A 24,801-nucleotide genomic window follows, 5' to 3' on the forward strand; every position below is an offset into this window, starting at 1 on the left:
TTGTCATTGCGTGACATTATAATTTGGGTATTGTGTCGCTCCTCCAAGAAGTCTTATGTGTAGAAGAGTTGGTTCCAGGGTAATGGCACTATTTGAGGCACTCTGGAAATTGTCTGAGGTGGGGTCATGTTTGCGGTGTATTTGGAGGCAGCATCTTGTCCTGGGTTCCAGTCTCCTTCACCCTCCTCTTCTGCCAGGAAGGAAATTCTGCCTCAGCAGGGACCCAGAATCAACGGAGGACTCTGGACTGAATCCTGGACAGCAAAGGATTGTGGACTGAAACCATGGGCCAAAATAAATCCTGTCAGCTTTAGTCATTTATGTCAGGGAATCTGTCATAACAACAAAGAATCTTAACACATACATTTGGTGTAGATGAAATGTAAGACCCAAGAAGATCTTACATTTTGTGTGAGGTCACATGACATCTCTTCTGGCTCTAAAATGTTCCTCTTTATGCTATAAGACAGTCTACATCTTGTATTTATCCGAAGATGTTTTAATTAGAGAACAACTAAACCCAGTGGACAATGCTATTTCTCCATAAACCACAAAAGCACTAATTTTCTTACACACTAGAAGACCCTCCTGGGAGGGGCACCTGTTGTACATGTCATATGTACATGTCAGTGTAGATGTGGCATCACCCATGCTCTAAGAACCATGATGTGTTGCTTTTGTCAGGCTGGGCCGCTGAAAAGACCGAGGGCCTGGTACTCCTCATCGTGGGCGATTGCTGAAAGATTTGTCCAGTTCCCTACTGCTGGACCCCTATGGGTCATTTCAGAGAAAGTTCATTTAACATTAAAATAGGACAGTCATTGTAAAAAAGATCAGACACCAGAGCTAAGCCAAAACTTGCACATTAAGGGGACAGAATGAAGGACAGGGTCATTAGATTTGAAAGAATATCTTCTCTTTTTTTCTTTTTGTCATTTCTATCTGGTCTTGTTCCCAAAAGGATTTTGTGGTGGGAACTTGAAAGAAATATATTTGAATCTGAGTTTAACAAGATATTGATTTACATAAAAGACAGGGGGAAAAAGGAAATGAAATAGAGACCTGAAATTGTTACCAAGAATATTGATGTTTAGGTTGAGTTCTACAACTGCATATTTCTAATGTGGTTTTAATTTGTAAATAATTATATATGTTACTGAGGATGTTTGCTTAAATAAAATAATTATGGTTCTGTGAGTACAGCTTCTAGAATCATGAGACAGGATTTATTAAACTACTATTAAGACTAAGTTATTTTCCTCGTAAAAAGTACTTCTTGACCTGGAAATCCTATGATGAACTTCTTCTGGCAGAATTGGACCTAGGACAACTCAGTAACTTGGAGAAATTATTTGAGTTCTCACAGCCAGAGTGTTACAGGTTTGTAATAGGACCCTTTGCAAATACAGCACACTGTACCATGGCGTTTTAGTGACAGGTGTCTGAGATAAGGAAGGAGGCTGGAGTTAATATTTCCCCTCATGTGTCAGAAAAAATAGTTCAAACATAGAATTCCTGATGAATGTGTTAAGAACAGTTCCTAAAGAATTAGCTGTGTTTGGGATCAGTGGAAGATTGCAACATCAACCCCAAATTTCTCAGTGATCAACACTCAACAAGGACACATTGATTTAAACATAGTGAATGCACTCAGGGTCCCTTTTATGAACCACAACTCTATACATGTATAGTTGCACAGATGTTCAATCCTGCTATCTGGTAAAATTATGAATTATAAATGCAGAATATTTATATAAATATTTCATATAGAACACAAATGCTATCTATAAAGTATTAAGTTTTGACAATTACAGACTCAGATGAAAAAAGAAAGACTCAGATGATTGAAAATCAATTTTTAGTTTCCTAAGAGTATCTCTGCCATTTGCTTCAGTGACCCCGTCAAGTCCTTACAAGCCTTCCTAACCTTCACGCCTCTGCTTGGAGTCCTTTCTACTGAGTACGTATGATAGTAAGCATATAATTAGGTACCACAGTGAAAGAGCTTCTGAGAATTCCACAACACAATTGCTAGCATTACATCTGAAGCAGACTTAACAGCAATTTAGTCATAATAGTGATTGTAAACAACAGGTTTGTCTGTGCAGGGACCGTGCCACATTCTCTGCTTTGTGTTTGATTCTTTCCTCTCATACGTACAACAAGCAGATCATGCTGCAAAAAGCCCACATAGTGTTCCACTAAATTACCAACTTGCTTACAAGCCTGTCAGAAATGAGCTTCAACTGTTGACTTAGCCCATGGATGTGAGATATATGGAACTTGGAAGTTAGCAACCATGAATGAAACTATATTCAGACAGTTTAGAGGAAAACATCATGGCAACAAACAGAACATGCCCATGGCTGCAAGTTACGAGGGCAAATAGACTCATCTGAGCTGGTCTTGTTTTCCAAAACTTATAGAGTAACATTTCCCAAAGATAAATGTACCAGCATATATATTTTACTCAGTACTTACCAACCATAAATAACTACAAATTATTAATGACCAACTATTCAATAATTTGTAACTATCAAATTAAAAGAATTATTTCTTTTGTCAGAAATGGGAGAGCAGGTATTAAAATGATCACTTCCATCTACAAGATTTCAATAGTGCCTAGTGCCTTATTAAATTAGTTTTTTAAAAAGTTAACCCACATTTCTGAAAGGTAGCATTACTATGAAGAAAAGGGACAAACTCAAAACCTATATCCAAAGATCACTGACAGAAAACACCTCTGCAGTTTAGTTACTGGAAGCCTGCAGAAGTGTTTCGGTGCTCTGCAGTGGTTTGGAGGCTGAACGTGTGAGGAGCAATGCACAAGGTTGGTGGTGTGCTGTTTCCCTGGGAGCCACGGGAGAAGGTTGGTTCAGATCTTCAGGTGGACTGGGGTTTGCGCGCAATGGTAAGTCCTGACTGTGTTGTTCATGAACGCTAACTCAAACCACTCCCTCATTTTAGAACTAAAAGGCATGCGGCCCTGGGATGACTCACCATTCATGTTCTTAAAGATGTTCAGGATGGGGAGGATTTGCCGATAGTAGGGCACCAACGCCTCGCCCACCATCTCAGCCGACACGATCAGGTGCTGGAGGACTTTGAGCGTGACGCAGATGACCTGTCGATTTCGGAGGTTCAAGGCATCTGGACAGTGGGAAAACAAACAAGCAGAAAGCACTAAGCGAGAGTGGTTGCACGGATGCTCTGTGGCTGAGGCCCTGGGCCATACCTTTCAGCCCCAGAACCGTCAGCGGCACGCTATGCCAGTACTCATTACTGCCCAGCTTAAAGTCGTTCCTCACCAAACTTCAGCTTGCCTTCCCTCCAGAGAAGGGGCTGATGGTGTGAGCGGGAACAGAAGGTTAAGAACCATTGGTGTACCTGGGTTTAGAGGATGCAGAGGCCGTTGGCAGGAGACACATTTTTTAGGCAATCACCTCTTTCTGCTGAAAGTCCATGCTATTCTTTCTTTAAATTACTCATTTACTTCATTGTTATTATAGAAGGCACAGAGGGATTACAAATACATGAATCAGGTAATGAGCACACTTCCTTTCGTACGGTGTCTTCTGTTCCCTCCCCCTCTCCCAGTCCCTCTCTCACATCTCCACCCACGAGTTGCGTAGTTCACTTTCATCAGTGTCCAGTGAGCTCCTCTGCTGCACTTTTTCACCCTTTTCTCTTCAAGCTCTGTACCCTCCTCCCACAACCATTCTGAAGACACACACTTGAATACCCCCTACATAAGGTAAAGAAGACAATATAATCAAAAAATGAAAACTTTAAAAAAAGGAGAGGTCTCTCTTGTTTTGATATATTAGAGTTTCTTTCAATAAGTATGTTATTCAATATGTATATTATTATCTTTGAATATGTATATTATTCATTCAATATATATATATTGCGCCTTTGTATTTCTCTCATAATAGTATCCTCTTTTGGTCTCACTGTATGTGAGTATCTAGAATCCTGTATAATTTGTATATCACAGTGTGTTTTAGATCAACCTAATTTCCACCTATCAGCTAGAACATGTGCTGTGTATCTCTCTGAGCTTGGCTTACTTCATGTAACATGATTTGTTCTAGTTCCATCCATTTCCCTGCCAATGACATTATTTTATTCTTTCTAATGGTGGTGTAAAATTCCATTGTGTATAGATTCCACATTTTTGGATCCACTCATCTATTGTAGGGCATCTGGTCTGTTTCCATAACTTGGCTATTGTGAACAATACAGCAATGAACATGGGTGTGCAGATGTCCTTATCATATCCATATCATGTTCAGAGTAGATATGTAGGAGTGGTAGAGCTAGGTCATAGGGCAGATCTATGTTTAGTTTCTTAAGTAACCTCCAGACTACTGTCCAGAGCAGTTGTAATAGTTTACATTCGCACCAACAGTACAGTAGGGTTCCTTTTTCTCCACATTCCCGCCAGCATGTGTTGAATTCCCAATGCGGTGGCTAATCTAACTGGGGTGAGATGGAATCTCAGATTTATTTTGATTTGCATTTCCTTTATGGCCAGAGATCAATCCAAGCTCTTCTTAAAGCCATTATCAGAGAACAAATGTAATTTTGGAAAGGCAGGCTGGGCAAGATGGTTGTGTGAAGAATCTACAGGCTGGTTCATAATACCATGAATATTCTTGGTAGACCGTAAACAGATCATAGACTGTATCTCAATTCTTAAAAAGGTGAGAGAAAAACTGAATCTTTTAAGTATTCAGTTAGAAAGAATTAACAATAACTATGAGGGACTAGGGAAATACAATTTTAAAGAGCAGCTCTGAGTGCTAAGCAGTGAGCTGTTCTTCAGAGAAAGAACAAGACACGAATTGCCAGGTAACCTGGGAGGCTCTCCTCTGCAGGCATGCTTCAGTGGGAATGCAGGGGGTGAGAATTAGCATCTGAATCCGGTTTGTGAACTTTCCTGGCACCCATTCCACTTCTTAGTGAAAAAGAGCGACACGCTCTTAAATCATGTGTCACTTACGGAGGGAAAATGGCAACCAGACTATCAGAAGAGATCATGCTTTGGTGAACACAACTGGAAGAAACTTTTGGCATCGCAGTTCCAGCTCATATTCGTGAAAGTTCTGGTCTTTCCTCTCAGCTTCAAATTCAGTGTGGACTAAAGATATATTTCCCTCAGTGAGCTTTCCCTTTATGTTTCTTGAATTTATTAATGATACAACCTATCTGGCTCCCAAGTCGTTTAAAGCCAGTCAGTCATTTCTCATTCCCCAAGTTGCAAAATCATCTGTCTTTCTTTTCATTATGGGCGTTCCTCCTCCTCCTCTTCTTCCTCCTCCTCCTCCTCTTCCTCCTCTTCTGTCTCCTCCTCCTCTTCCTCCTCCTCCTCCTCCTCAGGTCCTCCATCATCCACTTTTATCTCTGGTCTAGGCCTCCATTCTCTCCTGGTCTGGCTCTCCATCTTCACCTCCATTCTCCTAGTCCCAGCTTCTCATCCTCCCCTCCTTTCCTCTAGTCTGGGCCTCTGTCCTCATGATCACTCCTCTTTGTCCTAGCCCTTGAGACTCTTAGACCAGAGCACGTGCGTGCCAGCTAGGCTAGCACGCGTCTCTTCTTCCTGACATCCCCTTGCCCTCAGCCTGGCTTCCTGCTGCCAGAGCTAGGCAAGCGTCTCACCACCGTTCCCAGAGCTCGGAGTCTGACCTCTCCATTTCCTACAGAGTAAAGGACAACTAGCCAGACATAGAGCACACAATTAGGGTAAGCTAAAATAGAAGTAAATCCTTAGCTCAAAGTCTAAGAGTATAAATAATCACTTAGTAGTTTCTTAAGTATTTCCTGTGCAATCACATGGAAGTTTAGAAAATTAAATGCATTAAAAATAACCACAAAGAAAAACCTCTTGTGCCCATGTCTTGGAGTTCATTTGGCTTAGTGTCATCTTGTATGAACATACTTTTGTTTCTTTTGTGTGTTCTTCCCCCTGTGGTATATCCCTGTTGTCTCTGTATTTGATTTTGGTACCTGGTACTGTGTGGTACATGTTTATTTGAATTAGGGAAGGGAAGGGAAGCAACAGAATGGTGAGACAAAGAAGCAGGGCAACAGTGATAAACACAAGACAATATGTTGGAAAAGATCTGTACAACTTGGGGATGGGGAGGAATGGGGGGAGGGAAAGCACAAAAAAATGACAAGAAATCTACTCATTACCTTACTTATGTAACTGTAATCCCTCCATATATCACCTTGACAATAAAAAAAATAAATGAAAAACTGAAAAGGAAAAAAAATTAAGTGCAGTCAACTCTACCCCCTCCAGCAGTAAAGCTGGGATCTGGGTATGAAACCCCTCAGAGCAGCCACTACGATTTCTGGCCCCGTTAAGACCAGCTTCTCATTCCATTTGAAAGGAAACACACATGTAAGTAGAGGCATTTAAGTTTTACCCAGGGAGCCCACCTAAATATAACTGCAGAACTTGGTAACTCAGAAGCTCCTATTACAGCATTTAAACATTTTGCAGGCCGTATTTTGTCTTCTGAAAAACAACTAAAGATAGAATGCTGTATGAGAGTCTACAAGCCGCAGCAAGGAGACGGTGAAGTGCGGGGCATGGGGCACGGGTGGAGGCGAGAGGCGAAAGGCCCCCCCTGCGTGGCAGTCAGTGTGGGGCTCCTTTTCCATCCCACCCCTCTCCCTTTCCAGAATCCACTGGTTACCAAATGGCCTCGCAGCCCAGCTCAGGTTCCCAGATGAGGTGGGGGAGTGTGCAGGAAGGCTGCCCCGAGGCCTCAGGTCTGTGGGCGCTGTTTTCAAGCCTCCCAGAGAAGCCCAACAGGTGTAGGAGGTCTCTGGAGGGCGCAAGTGGTATGGCAGAAGTAACACATGTGTTGAGTGGGTAAAGTAGCTCAAGACTTAACTGAGCGCTTTACACATCTCAGTTTACTAATAGTGCTCTTCCATCCAACATTTATGGAGAATGAATTGCTGCTCCAGGGATGGGAATGAACAAGACAGATGCGGGACCACCTCTTGGGGTTTATAGCATAGCATGGAAGATGGTAACTAAGGAAACACTGTATGTACCCCTAAGAAGAGCAGGACATTGAAGCCACTGTCACAGCAGTGCCTAGCCTGCTGTGGGTTGTGGGAGCCCCACGGGGGCGGATGGACAGATGCTGTTAGGTGGGAAGTTTCTAAGAGAAGGGACAGTATGCTAGGAGTGGGCCCCCTAAGAGAAGGGAGTCATTTATTTTCTTAACAAGGGATATGTTACAGTTTGCATTGATGAGACTCCACTGAGAGACTTAGAATCACAGCCCCGATAGGAAAGAGAGACCCTAAGTAGTACTGTCATCGTCAATACATCACCGGGCACTGTCCACACACAGGGATCAAAGCAGGAATGAGAGATTCTGACTTTTGCATGGTAAGAGTGTGGATAAGTAAGGTGTATTTATCAGGAGATGAAGACCATAGTACTTTTTCCTTGTCATCTCATCTTATTGAAGTCACACAGGATCAGATTGTGGGGGTCTGGGGTTTCTGCCTGATGCTCTTTCCCTCCTCGCTTCTTAAAGAAGGACTCACGACAGCACCTAGCTAAGAGTTTTAGGAACTGTGTAATGAGGGATGATGAGAGGTGGAAACAGCAGGTGGAGATGCTGACGCCGGCCTCCTGTCTAAACAAGAGTGCAGTTGGGTGTGCAGGGCTCCCATTTCCCGTGCAGGGTGTGTATTGGGAAAGGTTTCTGGGCGTGATCAAGTGGCCAGCACAGGGCTCGGGAGAGTTCTCTGAGGAGGCTTAATGACTTTGAACACCGGCTTATCAGGCTCTTCCTTTAGAGTGAGCATCCTAAATATGATGATAAAACAGCCTAGACTGTGCCTATCTAAATTAACACTGTAGCTCTGATATACAGAATATAGTGATTAAGAAATAACCCTGGTATACATTTATGAACAATTATTTTTTTGTTAGGCTTAAGCCATATATATAGCTATTTAATCATGGGGGTACGTTGGTGAGCTCTCTCAATATGGATAGATATTAAATTAATTAATATGGTCATGACACATCCTAATGAAGTATTATTGGGGTGACAATAACCCAAAATTAAATTTTCCTCTTATTGGCAGCTGAAACGGAATGCTATGAGCTCCTGAATGACCAGGTGCTAGCTGTGACATTTCCACAGTGGCTAGGAGATAAATCTGAGTGTGTGAAAACTCCTAAATGTCATCAGGAGGAGTGTGTGTGTGTACACGCATTTGCACATTTATGCATGCATATAGGCATACACACACTGGGTTACTACTGGGGCTTGAACTCAGGACCTTATGTTTGTACATAGTTTTTTTTTTCTCAAGGCTGGTGCTCTATCACTTGAGCCACAACTACAATTCTGGCCTTTTGCTAGTTAGTTTACTGGAAATAAGAGACTCTTGGGTTTGTCTGCTTGGCTTGGCTTCAAACAGCAATTCTCAGATCTCAGCCTCCTGAGTAGCAAGGATTACAGGGGTGAGTCACCAGGTGACTCTTTCATCCTTCCTTCCTTCCTTCCTTCCTTCCTTCCTTCCTTCCTTCCTTCCTTCCTTCCATCCATCCTTCCTTCCTTCCTTCCTTCCTTCCTTCCTTCCATCCATCCTTTCTTCCTTCCTTCCTTCTTTCCTTTTTGTTATTTTACTGTGTATCTCCACATCTGTTTCTATATTTTCTTCCGAATTCCTGGAGAACTTAGATATAACATTAAGTTGGAAGTCTTTTTGTTCTTATTGTCCCAATGGAATTAAAGAAAGATTTTTTTGAGAAAAAAGTTATTTTCCTTTTAAAAAGTGTGTTAACAGATATAAAGAGAATATGATTCTGTAGGATGAAAGAAGAGAGGGTGTTTATTCTTGTGTTGATGGGCTTGAAAGCTATTGTCAAGAAGTAAGTGAAGACTTTGAACTCAAGATTTAAGGTTTGGAAAGGCTCTGAACACGAGGACTCCACTGACTTCCTATTCAGAAAGCTGGGTTTCTATTGTGCAGCTTGCTGCCTTCAGGTATAATCAACAAGACAGAGCTTACAGATTGAGAAATTGCTGAAGAATAAAGAAAAAATAATTTGATGTCAAAGTGATAAAATTTATTCATCTTAAATAGCTTAAACTACATGTACAGATTTCTTGGGTCTAAAATCCATTATTTCTATGACATTTTGCAAAGTGAGAACATTTTCTACCATTAGAGATGGTTTGCTACTAGGGAGTTAGAAAACACAGAAATATTTCCACTAGTTTCTCTTTTAAAACCAGAATACCAAACAAAATGAAAAGCAAATAAGAAATTCAGTAACATATTTTTGACACTTTCTGTAAACATAAATATCCTTAATATAAAAATAGCTGTCATCATCTAGTAAAAGAATGAATCTTCTCATTAAAAATGGGCTAAAGATAGAAGTAGATAGTGTACAAGCCAATGAACAAATGTTCTAGATTGTTCAGACTCATTAGTAATTAATATGTACTGTAAATATTTTATAATATATATAAATTATATATATTATAAAATATATTATATTTTTAAGTATATAAAATAGAGTAGCAAAACATTGAAAATTTAACACTCAGAAAGGGAACAGGTTTGGGGAAAAAAGTACCTTCATAGATTCATATTATAAATCCTTCCAATTTTTCTATAGGGCAAACTTAGCAAGACTATGCCTGAAAGCCAAACAGATCTGTATAATGCTTATAATTCTTAATCTAGCAGTCTTGAGGGGCTTGAATATAGAGTGCATAGGTTGAATGTAGAGTGCATGGAGGTATATGAAATAAACAGCATTATTTGTAATTAGAAGCTACCTAAATGTTCTAGTAATAATATTTTGCTTTAGTAAAATGTAAAATATCTGTACAGTGGAAAATTATACAAAAATTAGTTATCTACTAGGAAAAAACCCAAGGAAATGTTCATGAAGTATACATGAATAGATTCTGTAGCACATTTGCATGATGGTCCTATACTTAGCTGCCAACCTCAGGGAGTGGCTTTCCATTCCCAATACTACGGTGGCAGGATTTAGTTTCTTTACATCCAAGACAGTGCTTGCCAACAAATTCTATAGACTCTTCCTGCAACTGTGCAGGTTCATTTTAACCTGCTGTCTAAAGTTCTCCATCCTTAGCAGACTAATACAATTTGCCTCCAATTAAAAATTAGATATCAACATGAGCGGCTGGGTTTTAATATATATTATCATCTCTCTCTCTCTCTCTCTCTCTCTCTCTCTCTCTCTCTCTCTATATATATATATATATATATATATATATATATAACAAATGTAAGTTGTTAATTATATCAAAATTTAAAAATTTTAGAATTAACATTATTCTTAATATTCTCTGAGAAATTTTCAATGTGAGACCCTTTGTGACATTTCCTACCCTTCTTTCATTCCCCAAATCAGTTATTTCTTCCTTTCCTCACTTTTATTTTGAGTTTGTCAAATACATATTAATTTTATTAGTAATTTCAGGAATCAATCATTTAGTTAGTTGTTCTTCCAATTAAATATTTTTTATTTTATGATTTTTAACCTAATACATTTGGTTTTCTTGAGGTGTTCTATAACTAACAAATATGGACATGTTGTTGGTTATATTTTTTTCCTTATTGAAACATCTAGTACTATATGTATACATATAAATATATATACAAATATGAACATATATGTATATATATTTTCTCAAAATAATAACAATTTTATATATATATATATATATATATATATATATATATATATAGTCAGTCGTGGGGCCTGGGCACTGTCCCTCAGCTCTTCAGTTCAAGGCAAGCACTCTACCACTTGAGCCACACACCACTTCTGTTTTTCTGGTGGTTAATTGGAGATAAGAGTCTCACAGACTTTCTTGCTAGGGGTGGCTTTGAACCGTGATCCTCAGGTCTGAGCCTCCTGAGTAGCTAGGGTTATAGGCATGAGCTACCAGTGCCCTTCTAGCAATAATATTTTTTGAGACAGGATCTTATAGTCCAGGCTGAATGCTGGGATTAGAGGAATGTGCTACTATACCTGACTTCTCTAATGAATGTTTTTAATATATCACATAGAGCCAATATTTTAATGTAGTCTCTATAATACCCTATGATTTTTTTGTTTTTAATGCACAATTCTTTTGTGATATTTTTGCTATTATGCAGTTAACAAACTTTCTAATTTAATTAAGGTTTCTTATTTGGCTCAGGGCTATTTATTCTAATAGGTAGAAATATTTTGGTTATTGCTTTAATAGTTGATTTCTAACAGAAATTGCATTTGATCTCTTAATATGTTTTTATGGTTCTCAGACTTTTTTTATTCTACTTTATATGTTATATATATAGTTTATTTTTATAGGCCTGTCCTCTGGCTTGGTTAATTTCATAAATGCTCTGTGTGATAGTGCACTGCTGGCCTTTGGGAAAGAGGAGAAGCAGCAGGTTACACCCTGACGTGGTTCAGGTTCTGACCCCAGAGTCTGGACATGGCCCTTAAACCTCCTTTCCCTCAATTGTGTCACTGAAGGGGTGGGAACTAGGGTCCCTGCTTTGCAAGGTTGTTGAAGACTGATGGAGAGTTCTAGAAAACCCTTAGCCCACTGAAAGCTTTCAGACTGAAGCAGTGGTGGTGTTTTGGTTTTTGTTCCAGTGGGAACTTTTACATAATCTTTTCAGTCACTGACCTGCCTATCAGGAAAAAGTAATTTGCAAATCATATCAGCAATAGCAGCAAATTTGGCACAATAAAACCATCTTACATTTATCACATCTACAACATCACTTCTGTTCATCCACCATGGAAGGGTGATGATACTGAGTGAGCATTTCTGAGAACCCAAGGAAGCCTGTGTATTTCAAGAAAGCATCATTACGCAGGCAGGCTATATTCTTTCTCTTAAAGCAATGCATAGAAACTAAATAACAATGAAAACTAAATCTCACAATACGTAAATTTTTGGTGTAGTACTCTGCCTGTCTACCTGTCTGTCTCTCCTGGGCCTGCACAAGCCGGGCCAGGGGTCTACCCCTGCGCTGCCCTGAGGCCCCAGCCGTGCGTATGCAACCCAAGGATCTCAAGAGCAGAACAAACAACATACAGAAAACAGAAAAGTCTATTGCATCAAAAATCATAATTAAATAAAACAGAAAATGAGAAAGATTTAATAAAAATGGACCATACAAAAACCCCTGACTGGCCATGACAAAGTATAAATGTATATTATCTATTATATATATTATCCACTCTTTATAGATGAGGCTGTGATGTCCAAGAGAATAAAGTAACTCTGTGTCAGGTCATATGGCAAATACATGGTGCAGCCAGGGTTCCAAGCTGGGCATCTGATTCCACTTTATGTGTGTGGTCTCTCTGTCTCTGTTTGTCTCTCTATGTCTTTCTCTGTTTGTCTGTCTTTCTCTCTGTGTCTCCATCTCTGTCTCTCTTTCCATTCTGGGGCTTGAACTCAGGGCCTTGCTCAGCTTGCTTAATCAAGGTGAGTGCTCCACCACTTAAGCCATGTCTTCAGTCAGGCATTTTTGCTAGTTAAATGGAAATACTGCCTTAGGGACTTTTCTGCCCAGTCTGGCTTTGAACTGTGATCCTCCTCATCTCAGCCTCTTGAGCAGTTCCTATGCTCCTATGCTCTTAACCCGTATGTTATCTTATTTAATTAATAAAGAATAGAGAAAAAATTTAAATGAACGAGAAAAGGATATAAGGGAGAAAGCCAAAATTAAAGAAAAAATATCTTTCAAAAACAAACAAAAGCCCTGGAAATCAATAATAAATATTCACAGAGAGAAGAGAATAAACATATCCTAGTCATAAAAGAATAAATACAAATTAAGAGGGACCATCAGAAGACAGACAAGTTATAATAAAACTAAAATACTCAAAGTTTTAGAAGATAAAGTCCAGGCAATAGGACCAAGAAACAGAAGTAGAAAATAAGAACAAAAAGATAACTTAGAGTTGTCCCTTGAGGTACAGTATTTCACAAACAAATTACAGAAGAGAAGAGAAAACAGATAGACGTCTTTAGAGAATTAATAGATGAAAAGTATCTAGTTCTAAAAGACATGTGCCTCTTACTTAAAATTTCCCAGAAAAATTAAGGGATAAAACCAATCATATCAAGATATCCCAACAAGAAACTGCATACCATCTATGCTAAGGATCTAAACCATTTTCAGAAATTGAGAGACAGACCACAGGTAAATGACTCAAATTCAAGCTTCATCAACATTTTCAAAACATCAGAGATAACAGAGATAACAGATAACACAGGAGACAACAGAGATACAACTTCTACATTCTAACTAAAAGTGATTTTCTTTTCAGATTATCTTGTGCTGTTCTTTCCTATAATTATTTTATGAAGTTCAAATATTTTGTCTTTTCCCCCATCATTTAAAAATACCAGTTACATTTCCACACATATTGATACCAGTTGCTTCAGTACCATCTCCCTTTCCTCTCCTCAAACCAGCCTCAAGCTTCCTTGTTCCATTTTCACTCACATACATGAAGTACGTTGACTGTAACTGCCTCCTTCTCCATCTTCATTCACCCACCCATTCCTGCGAGTACTTACCACATCTCCACTTCCTAATATTCTTTTTTGTTGAAGTGCAAGTTAATTGTCCAAGGAGTTTTGTTTTAACCACATAAACTCATATACATATACTTCAGTCATATTGTCCATACACACACATATGATCCGTATGTATAAGATCAGTTTTCAATGTAGCCAAATGAAAGATCAAGTTTGATGGAGAATGTAAGGATAATAAAGATTACCTTTCACATATTTTAGGGAATTACTATAAGACATGCGCTATGAAAGTGATGAGGAAGATGAGATGGGTGGTTAGGAAGATGTTGTCTGTTACACAGGAGCACCAGGGCATGTCGGGCCTTGGAAAGGCCGGTCTAGGCAGGAAGACCCACCATCTCCAGGAAGGGAAATCACTTTGGTTGGCTGTCTGGTGCTGTGAACTTCTGGAAAATACTGTTTATTTTTTTAATACATCTTCAAATACTTGGGAAAAAAGCTATGAAGTACATAAAACGCAAGCAAGTAAGATGAAAGACAGTAGTGATGCCATGGGAAATAAGCTGTATAAGAAGCGTGGCTCTTGTAGACAGACTTCTAGTGAATAACATTTATGTGATCACAGTGGTATGATAGCAGCCTTTTGATTTAATGGAAAACATCATGTGGCTCATGTTAAAAAGGTGTAGGTGTGTGTGTGTGTATGTGTGTGTGTGTGTGAGTGTGTGTGTGTAGGCAGGACAAGGCTTGCTTGTATTGTTACCATACAATGAGGTGAATTGTTACCAGTACAATGTAGTGAAGTACCACCAAACTCAGTCTCTTAAAGGAAGACTTTGTGTGTGTGTGTGTGTGTGTGTGTGTGTGTGTGTGTGTGTGCGCGCGTGCGCGCACGCGCGCGCGTTGACAAAAAACAAGAAAGTCTATTCTTCCTACAGAGATAGAAAATATCAGTGTCCGTAGATGATTATTTTTTAAATGTGATGCTTTGGTTTTTAGCACACAGAGGGTCATGATGATTAAGTTATTTGTGAATATTTTTATCAGTATAAATCCTCTTCATTTACTTGAAATCTCTTTACATTAAATTCTACTTTACTAAAAACAAAATAACTACTCCTGCCTTTAAACAATTTATCCCAATATAACTTTTATTGTTTTAAATACTTAAGTAATATTTTGTTTAATGAATAGGTGTTTAAATTGGGTTTATATTTTGCTGCTTAAGAACCAATATGAAAGTTAATTTTCATAAGTTGATACAGTTGACTTCACATCCTTCATCTCAATTTGTGCTTCGGGTTCTTAGCTCCTTGCTGTCTATGTAATTTCTGTACATTTAACAGAGATTTTTATAACTACTTTAAATCTTCTCCATTCACTTTGAAGGTTTGGAACCCAGCTTTTCTGGACTTCATTATCACAAAATTATTGTGATATTTCATAGCTTCATTCCTTCCTAACTTCCCTCCTTCCTTCCTTCCTTCCTTCCTTCCTACCTTTTCTTCCTTCCTTTGCTTCCTTCCTTCCACTTCCTTCCTCCCCTCCCTCCTTCACTCATTTCCTTCCCTCCCTCCCTTCCTCCCTCCCTTCCTTCCTTCCTTCCTTCCTTCCTTCCTCCCTTTCTCCCTCTCTCCCTCCGTCCCTACCTTCCTTCCTTCCTTCCTTTCTTTCTTTCCCTTTTTTCAGTGCTACTGGGGCTTGAATTCAGGGCTCTCCACTACTTGAACCACAGCCTCAGTCAAACACAGTTTTTAAACTCTTCCATCAACTATTTAGCCTTAGATCCAGGCTGTGTGACCTCCACCCACACTTCCTAAGCTGCGAGGTCTTCATTGGGGCAGATCCTCACCAAGCTGTGTGAAGGGCAGGCAGCTGCTGTGCACTGACACCACACAATTCTGACTCGAGTGCCTGGAGTGAAATAGTGCCAACAGCTGAACAGTGCCCCAGGCTGGAATGTGCTCCTGCATCATTTTTTTTCCTCTGGGCAGATGTTTGAAGGATTTTATATTAGTTTGCTTGGTTTCCGTTTTGGGGGCACCTGTGTGTGGATATGGCCCCTTTGCACTGGGTTTCTTCCAACTGCAGTGGGACTTCTGGGCCTGCACAGCAAACGTCCTTCCTGTCCAAGGAGGTCTTCCCTTCACCTCGGCTGCTCGCTGTCCCTGTTGTCCTGACCTCCTGGAACTTCCCCCTGGAACTCATTGCTGCTGCCCCCATTTGGATCCTGGCTCCTCCATTTCTTCTCCTTTCTTACCTTCTCCTTTTCTACTTGCTTCTTCGGAGAGAGTCTGTACTTACGCCTACCCTTCTGAGTTGATGCCGATGATTCTGTTCTCCTCTGTGGAGACCTCAGCGCTACTCTGGTCCTCTTAGTTTGCACTATCCTATTCAAGACTGGCTCATGTGCATAAGTCCACTTTCCCTTTAAGGAATCTGGGCTTCTATGTCAGATTTCACATCTTCCTGAGTTCTCAGGATGTCAAATAAAATAATAAAATCCTCCAAGTTTTTATGTTTGACTTGGTTTCTTTACTAAATATTGTTGAGATAGTCTCTTCTGTGATTGTAAAATCCTTCCTTCCTTGTGTGGAGTGATTGTTGTTATTATTACTATTCCAAGCGGCTCTACAGGGCCACAGTGTTGTTCTTGCTTGTGAGGAAGAAGTCACAGGTTGCGGTTCTTAGCTCGTCACTGTCCTCTCAGCCACGATTTGAGTCATCTTCCACATTCACTTGACATGGATGCTGGACATTGTTTCCCAACATTGATCTCATTTCTTTCCTGACCAGACAGAGTAAATATAAATCTAAAATCCTGGGTCAGATGGCAAAGAGAGCTCCTTCCTCTCCTCTTCTTCCCCAGAATGTTGCTCTCAGAATTCAGGCTCGTCGAGTAGCCAAGTTCATTCCTGTAGTACATGGGAGGTGGAAGGGCGGAGGAGGGTGCAGAAGTAGCACATGCTATTTAGGCCATTAAAAATCCTGAGGTCTCTCTCTTTTCTTCTTTTTCACACAGGGTGTCAGTGTGTCATCCAGGCTGGTCTTAAACTCATGAGCTCACGTGATCCATCTGTTTCAGCCTCTGGAGTAGCTGGGACTATATGTGTACACTTGTCACCCTGTAGACCTGGAGTCTTGCATGATGGAGCAGCAGGGAATAGACAGTTGCATTTTTTGCTCTTCATTTTTGAAACATTTGAGCTATGAAACATGTCCTTTTTTCACCCCAGGGTTATTCTGTTACCATCCGTTGGCATCAGTTCCAGGTGGCCTGGCTCTCTCCTCTCCTTGAGCTGATCTACTTTGTGCTGCCTTTGCAGAAATGAATTAGAACTGCTAGCTGGTGCTGGGGAGGTTAATTTTTGCCCCTGGACAAAGTAAATAGTATTCTGATAATATCTTTTGAAAATCTGGCCCACACAGCTGAAAGATGTACATCAACTTACTTCTAAATCAGTTGGTCATGCTCAATTCTACCTGTGAGATTTAGTTTGTGCACACAACATTTCTCAGAGCATACTGGAGCTACACGGGCTTACATAGTAACCAGCATTTCTTCCCTAGAGAAGTTTGGCTTTTAGTGACATAGACAGATTAAGAAGAGAGACACCGATTAGTGTCAGGATCAGTGTACAGGAAAGAACAGGCAGCCAAAGCAAGGAGATCCAACCGAGATGAACTGTCCTGAATGCTGGAACCGGAAATGACCAGATTCATATGTAGTTAATTTGCCCTGACAAATCAGGTTTACTGAGTTCTTAATAATGTTTTCTCTCATCAGCACACGACTGCTAGCATGTGTGTGCTGTCAATTTTCTCCTTTTAACACATCCTTTTTCTCATAACTCATTCATGTGATTTCTAAATACAGATTGAACAAAATTCAAAGTCATTTCGCCTTGGCTTGTCACTTGCAAACTTAATATGTTTTAATTCTAAAAACTATAATCTAAATATTTGCAGCCCCTTTCTCTTTCCGTCTGTGTCTTCACTGGGGATCTGTGGGGGGTCTTGTGGAAAGCAGACAAGCCTAGCGCGACGTGTTTATTTTAGAGAAGGTCAGGCTGCTGTTGCTATTCTGGTGGGCACAGAGGAAAAGGACAGGCAGTTCCTGGGGAGAACATTCTGGCCCTTTTCTGTTTATCAATGCAGTGTGCACTTCATCTTTTAGAAAGGTACTGTTGCCACTGGAGTTTAGCTTCTCCAGAGGAGAAAGCACATTTGAAAAAGTCTTTATGTGCTCGGGTGCTCCATCTCCTTCTTGAGGCCTCTTTGAAGCCACCCTCAGCTCGGCCCAGCTGGTGCCTGAGGCGGCTAGCTGCTGGTCAGATGCTTCCTGTTAGGAGAGCACACTTCTCGGGCCCCATACTTTTCCAATCAGGTGGCTCTGGGTTTGGTGTGCTGCTCCCTGTCTCGGTGGGAAGAAAGACCATGGAAGTTACTCCTGTGTGGAGGTCTTCAAGGTAGAAGAGCTAGTTTCCAAGTCGCCAAAGCAGCAGGGAGAACGGAGGCTGAATGCTGCTTAATCCAAACCATTATTAGAATCCTGATAATGTTCTCCTCGACTCAGTTAAAGCACGGCATGATTAAACAAGCCAGACCCCGGGAAAGGACCCAATCGTGAACTCACATCTTCTCGTTTTGGTCAGACCAGGAGAACAGAAACACACCTGAGACCGTGGGGGGGGGCAGAGTGGGGGTGGCGGGGAACTCCCCCGATCCTGGATTCCTAGGGAGGTGAGTGGCCACTTGCCAATCCTGGGGTTTGGATGAGGCAGATTGGGAGAGGAAGATTCAAGGCTTGGGCATTCTTTAGAAGCCATGGAGTAAGAAGGCCCAGAGCAGGAGGTGGAAATGCCGGGCAGGCTGGAGAAAAGGTGGGGACTTTGTGCCCAGAGAGTTCAGAGACATAGACTCCGCTTTTAATCATCAGTGACCAAAAAAAGCACAGCTCCCATTCTGCGGGACACACTAGAGGCGCTGGGACAAGCAGCAGCAGCAGCATGGAGGTGGGTGAAGGAACTGGGCTGGCCTGTGGACTGAGGTGAAACAGTGAGGCGCCAGGCCCTCCCGGGGCGGCCCTTACCATGGCAGTAAGATGGACGCCAGTCACCCAGGCTTGGCTGGAGCCCAGAGGCTCACAGGGCACCTCAGAAAGGCTGGCGAAGGGGCTTCTTGACACAGCTAAGGCCCTGGTGCCTGGCACGTTGTGTGGGAGGTAGTGGATGCTCGGGTCACAGCCAGAGAAAGTCAGGGGCCACTTTACTCTAGAGATTGTCACCACAACAACCTATCGCAAATGAACAATTCCCTTTCCTTACAAATTCATCTTTTCTCCAGTCCATATGCCTTTCCTGACAATTGTGACTCCCACTACCTAAAAGCCAGTCAATTTCTACTGTCATTTAAAGCTAGGGATGCCATTTAGAGCTCACTCGGGAGTCAGAGGCAGTGTACACACAAGGTCACGTACCATGCACGATTTAAATCAGTGCGGCCTTCCTGCAATGTAGCTCACTTATGGGATGGGACCTTTATCCGAGATTTGGGTTGTCTGCTTTCATAAGGCAATTTATAAAAATTCCCACAAAGCCTGGGGATGGCCTCAGTCTGTTGTGTTTTATTGCTTAATTAGCAAGTTGTCAAAACGCGGCACGGCGCACGCGGAGTGATGCTTTTTTCACCTGTTCACTTACTTTTTATCGGGATAATGAGCTGTGGAATGACAGGTAGAATCTTGCTCCCCCCGTGTTCCAGCATGTCGTGGATTCCTTGCCGAGCAAAAAACTCGTAGGGAAATGTCATTTCACAAAGCCCATCAAAAAACAGAGGCAGATAATGGTGGTAATCCAGCTTCTCAATTTCTACCTGGAAGTGGAGAGAGAAGAAATGCAATGTGAAAATAACTGGCATTGCCCCACCACGGGGAACAGCTGTGCATCACAGGTGGGAAAAGGGGCTAAGGCACCCAGACACCTGCACCTCATTAGGCCTTTCAGTGTCTAGTATGGAGGGTGAAATGGCGGCCCATTAGATCTTCATCATTTGACTCTAACGCACAGGGACTCTACTTTGGGAGCATATTAATATATTTCTTTTTAGTATTAGGTACCCATGTGATCTTGGAAAGGAGTCAAGAAGTCCAAAGTCAGTTTGCTGAGAAACATACATGCCAGAGTGGAGTGACAAGGCTGAGGATGTGGACGCCAGTGTCAGCCAGCATGAGCCACACAACGTACCCTAGCGGACGGGAAGTGTGCAGTGGGATAGGGCTGCGAGGGTCATACAGGACTCCCTGGGTGGGGATGACACGGGTGGTGCTGGGGCCATCAAGGAAAAAAAGGGGGGGACAAAAAGCGGGCTGAACCTGGTGGGCCCCTCATACCAGATCTCCCCTGGACTACTTCTGGTAGAGCAAAGATCTGCCTTGCTCTCCCCACAGCCCTCACCTCTGGTGCCTCAGGACCATCCAACGCACCAGGGGACCGGACCACATCAGAGCTGAGAACATAGATGGTGGGTCTGAACTCCTATACTTGCCTGGGTGGCCCCTGGTTTGAGATCCGCTCCGCCCCCCTCCGGCAGGAAGGTGTCTGGGTAGAAGGAATGGACTCAGACTCAGACAGACGATGCCAACCACCTGCTCAGGATAAGGGATATGGTGCACACACCATTTTCCCTAGCTTCCAAACCCTTATCAGAGTGCTCACCTTCAAAAGACCACCTTCTGCTTAAGTGGGGAACCCATCAAGACAGGGAGAAGCTCCCTCAGCTACTTTGCCACTGAGTAAATCAAGCGGCCCTGTACTCCCCCAGCAGGTGGCCCATCTACCCTCTGCTGGTGAGCCTCCCATTTACCACACTCCTGCAGACAAGGACAGACACCAAGAGGGAAGAGGAAGCCCAGCCAGGAAAGACTCCGTGGATCCACGTACTCTTTTGTAGCTGGAGCTTAGAAAAATGAACCCCAACTGTAAGTGCGTACAGACACCTCCGAGATACTTTATATACCTTGTAAATGTACACAATTTACCTTGTTCAGCCAAAGTATATGGGATAGCTACTTAATATTAATTTTCTCAAGAATCTGTGTTCACTTCGAGATGTTTTACAACATTATTTTCTGTACTTTGAAATATTTACTGCTACATCATTCAGCTGCTAATGATACAATGTTATCTGAAATTTTACCTTGTAATCTTAGTTTATCATAAAAGTGTCATGAGGACTGTATTTTTACTTAGCTCTTCAGTATATTTTGCTCATTCTCTCATTTAGTCCCTTGTTGCAGTTTTGCACATGTCTCTTATAATGGTCAAATCATTACATCTGGTGCTTCCATCTGATAGAAGAATCTGTATTTTCATGTTATAGTTTGCTACATTTACTTTTATAGCTGCTCTTATTTTAACTTCTGTCATCCTACGGTCTCTAGTTGCTGCTGTTCATTTACTGTTAACTTTCTATTTTGCAGTTATGTTAGGTAGATTATGTTGTTTTCTTTTAACTTTGGGTTTGTTTTTGCAATGACTTTTGAGATAAGGCAACTACTGAAATGTCCTACTGTAGCTATCCCTCATCTTTCTCTAGCATTCTCAAACATAGGTATCTTACCAAGACAAGGATTTCCTAATACGACGATTGACATGAAATTTTTTCTTGGGAGATTTCTATGGCAAGGCTGGGTGTCACCCTAATTCCTCCCCCCATCACCCTTACAGTTGGTCCCTCCCCGCCTGTCACTTCCGGTTAAAGCCCCACCCTCATCTAGTTGTGAGTCTCTTCACACAACCTTCCCGGCTTCCACAGCGCTCTTCAGACTCTGGGCCTCACTCCTCTGCCTTAGGGTCTTTCCTTGAATGGCCACATTTAATCAGCTCAGGATACCGTAACTACAGGCCAGAAGCTGGGTGGCTTAAAGCACAGATGTTTATCTCAATGACAGTTGCCTGAGATGCATTGTCACTGTGTTTGTGCTCAGGCCGCTTGCCCTGGCATGTGGACAGATGCCTTCTACTGTATCCTCAGGTGCTCTCCCCTGGTGCAGATAGACAGAGGCTCAGATGCTTTCCCGTGGGGCAGACGGAGGTGCAGATATCTCTCAACCTTCTTAAGAAGACCCAGTTCTGACACTTTAACTTAGCCTCCACTACCCCTGCGTAAGCCGCGTTCCCAAAGGCATGTATGTGGGATGTTAGAGCTTCAGCACAGGGAAACTGGGAGGGAGAACTGGTTCCATGGCATGCCTTCCTCTTTCCTCCAGCCCTCTCCATCTCCTCAAAGTCCTTCATCTGGACTTCCTACAACCACCTCATCCCTGTTTGATTTTCCTCGTAATCCTTATCACTAATTCATTACCCTTCTCAAGCTCTATTCAAGGAGCTTGTCACTGTCTCCAAGGGTGTGTGGTCCATGGTGAGTGCGAGGACTGGACCTGTGGGCTTTCAGTTCTGCCCTTTTGAACTGTTCCTCTCAGATTTGTGCTCAGCCGAGGAGCAGCAGTGGGGAGAGGTCCCAGCACAGAGGACCTGGGCTTTCCCCTCAACCAGCACCCAGGGGAGTATGGGATGTCTGTAAATTTATATACTTTGCAAATATAAGTATTCCTCAAGTAAAGTGCTTTATTTGTCCTCTTGTGGGTATTGCAGTGGTTTTCACAATCCACAAAATTTAAGAATATTTTAATAGAAAATCAAGATGGTCTCCTGGAATTATACATTCCTCAATTTGGCTTTAATTGGCTTTTTGTGTCTGTATCTCAGTCTCACAAAATGCAAACATATTACAACATGTACATACTGGCGATAATAACAAGAGGTCTTCATTTCAAAAGTCTAAATGTTGATTCTAAGAATAATCTAAGATTGACATTTGAAAAAGAAATTAGGAGATGCCTTATCCATGTTTGCATAGCTAACCATCACCCCCAATGACCATCCCACATTCCTAGAGGGTTTCTAAATCGCTCACCACGTGGGTTCCTTTAGATTTACAAACAAAAAGGTCATTCTTAAGGCTTATGTAGCAATAAATGTTTTCCAATCATTTAAATCTGTTGCTTTTTGGGTAACTAGTTTAGTGATAAATACTACACTTTATATTTCCTAAGTATTACCCCAAAAGTAGTAGTTTTAAAGCTGGGTAATTTTTTCCAAAATCTATAAAATCTAGAATCAGAAGAAAACTGAAGTGAGACATAGAATGAAAGGAAATATCAGGTAAAATTACACAGAAATAGCTGATTAAGGACTACCTTGATATTAAACATGAAGTATTTTCATGCACAAAATCCTAAAAAAAATTACGTTCTATAGCTCTTTAAAGAGCATAGAGCCTATAAGTCGATCTCTAAATCTTTCAGTGACCTTTGTCCAAAGGCAATAACATTCTAACTTGATTTAGTCTAAGAAGTATAATGTTTTACCTCATAACAGATGTGTAAAATAGTAACTCTGTATCCAAAGGTCAGAAACACAATGAGGTTAATGATTTTATCAAAAATTCCAACCAGGGATTTACTTTCTATGCTTTCTACATCATTACACTGATTAGTGAATGAAATACCATTGAAAGTATCTGCTACTATGACTTCTATAATAATTATTCCAGAGGATACTGTTTGGAATCATAAACTAATCTGAAAACGTATAATTACCTGTTAATATGTTACATATTCATATGGCATTTCTAAAATAAAGTTTTAACAGTGATTGTAAACCCTTGACACAGCTGTTGAGTTGTGTGAAGATGACTTAGAAATTTTGTAGGCATTAAGTACTATCTGCATGTGATGTATAAGACATTTCACATTATTTTTAAATGTGTTACAGATGCAATATGATAAGCAACTAAAAACAATTTAGGTCATTTGATATTTTCAATATATTGAAGATACAACTTGAACAGGAGAAAATGAGATTTTTTTTTGGATGCTAGAAGTATGACTTTTTTGTGTAGCATGAAACAAATGTTCCTTATTGTAAAAAAGAAGTAGACTGTAGACAAGAGTGATGGGAATCCATAAACTGTACTGCGACAAGTTCTAAAAATACCAGACTGTGCTGAAGGAAAAGCTGAGCTCAGGAACTTCTGAGGGCTTAGAGATAAAGCTGCAATCCAGCCTCAGAGGGGAGCCAGTGGGAGGCCTGGGCGCTACCGGGATGAGCAGATGGCAGGTCAGGTCCAGCGTGGAGATTGTCCTGTCTCTAGAGCTCTGGAAAACAGAGCAGTTGCAGAAGCAATAGAACCACTGGCACCTGGCACACAACCAGGACACACTTAAGGGCTAAGGGCTGCTCTCTCCCAGGGAAAGGGACTAGAGGTTCCCCTCCTACTCATTTGTTAGAGCAGAAAGAACTTGATGTTTGACAAACTCTCAATGGAAAAGTCCCCTCTGAGAAATTAAAATCCACATGATCTAAAACCAAGAAATAAAGTTTCAGATGATGGTGAAGAAATCCCTGGAGTCCAAATGAAAGCAAGTGCAAAAACATCAACACTTGTGTAATTTGGGGATATGGAAGATTCAGAAAATGCAGCCTTTGCCATAGATGAGCTCAAAACAAAGACGTTACAACCACCATGGCAATGGGGTCTCCCCAGCAAAGAACAGCCAGGGTGAACACTGGATGAGTCACAGGTGGAGAACAGGACCAACTCAGAAGTGCAGGTGGAGGTACCACAACAGAAAAGATGGCAAAGTCCCGTCCCAGATGATCTCATGTGTGTCTCAGGGGCTGCAGAGCAGAGGACAGAGAGTATCTGAAGAAATAATGGTCAAGAACCTTCCATAACTGAAGAAAGACATAAGGATTCATATTAAAGATGAGGCTCTGGACAATTTCCAGAAAAAACATTAAATTTCAAAGACAAGGAAAAGCAACTCAGAAACAAAAGACAGATTACATCTGAAGTATCAACATTAGATTGACATTCATATTTTTTAGATTTCTTTCATAAGTTTTAATCTTTTTAAAGATTAAGATAATTAGAATTTATCTCTCATTAACAAGAGACAGGGGTAAAATTCTTCAGCTGGTTGAAAGAACAAAAGCTATTCATCTACAATGTAAATCAATGAAACCATTGCTCAAAAATAAAGACAAATTAAATGCCCTTGACCAATTCTGAAGGCTTTTCTCCTAACCCACAGATCATTCTTATGAAAGGATAATGTTTATGTAAAAGTAAGCAGAGCTCAGGAAGA

General features: G+C 41.2%; 1 protein-coding gene across 1 annotated transcript in view; it reads right to left on the reverse strand.

The window, feature by feature from the left end:
* Pacrg (parkin coregulated) overlaps positions 1–24,801 on the reverse strand; it is a 372,815-nt gene that overhangs the window by 159,891 nt on the left and 188,123 nt on the right. The window contains exons 3-4 of the mRNA XM_042689735.1: positions 19,292–19,463; positions 3,001–3,150 (exon numbers count right to left, since the gene is read on the reverse strand). Coding sequence (XP_042545669.1) covers positions 3,001–3,150; positions 19,292–19,463 — 322 coding nt within the window. The remainder of the gene's footprint in view (positions 1–3,000; positions 3,151–19,291; positions 19,464–24,801) is intronic.

Source organism: Dipodomys spectabilis, unplaced genomic scaffold (genome assembly GCF_019054845.1).
Source record: "Dipodomys spectabilis isolate Male_0828 unplaced genomic scaffold, ASM1905484v1 ptg000126l, whole genome shotgun sequence".
Classification (NCBI taxonomy): domain Eukaryota; kingdom Metazoa; phylum Chordata; class Mammalia; order Rodentia; family Heteromyidae; genus Dipodomys; species Dipodomys spectabilis.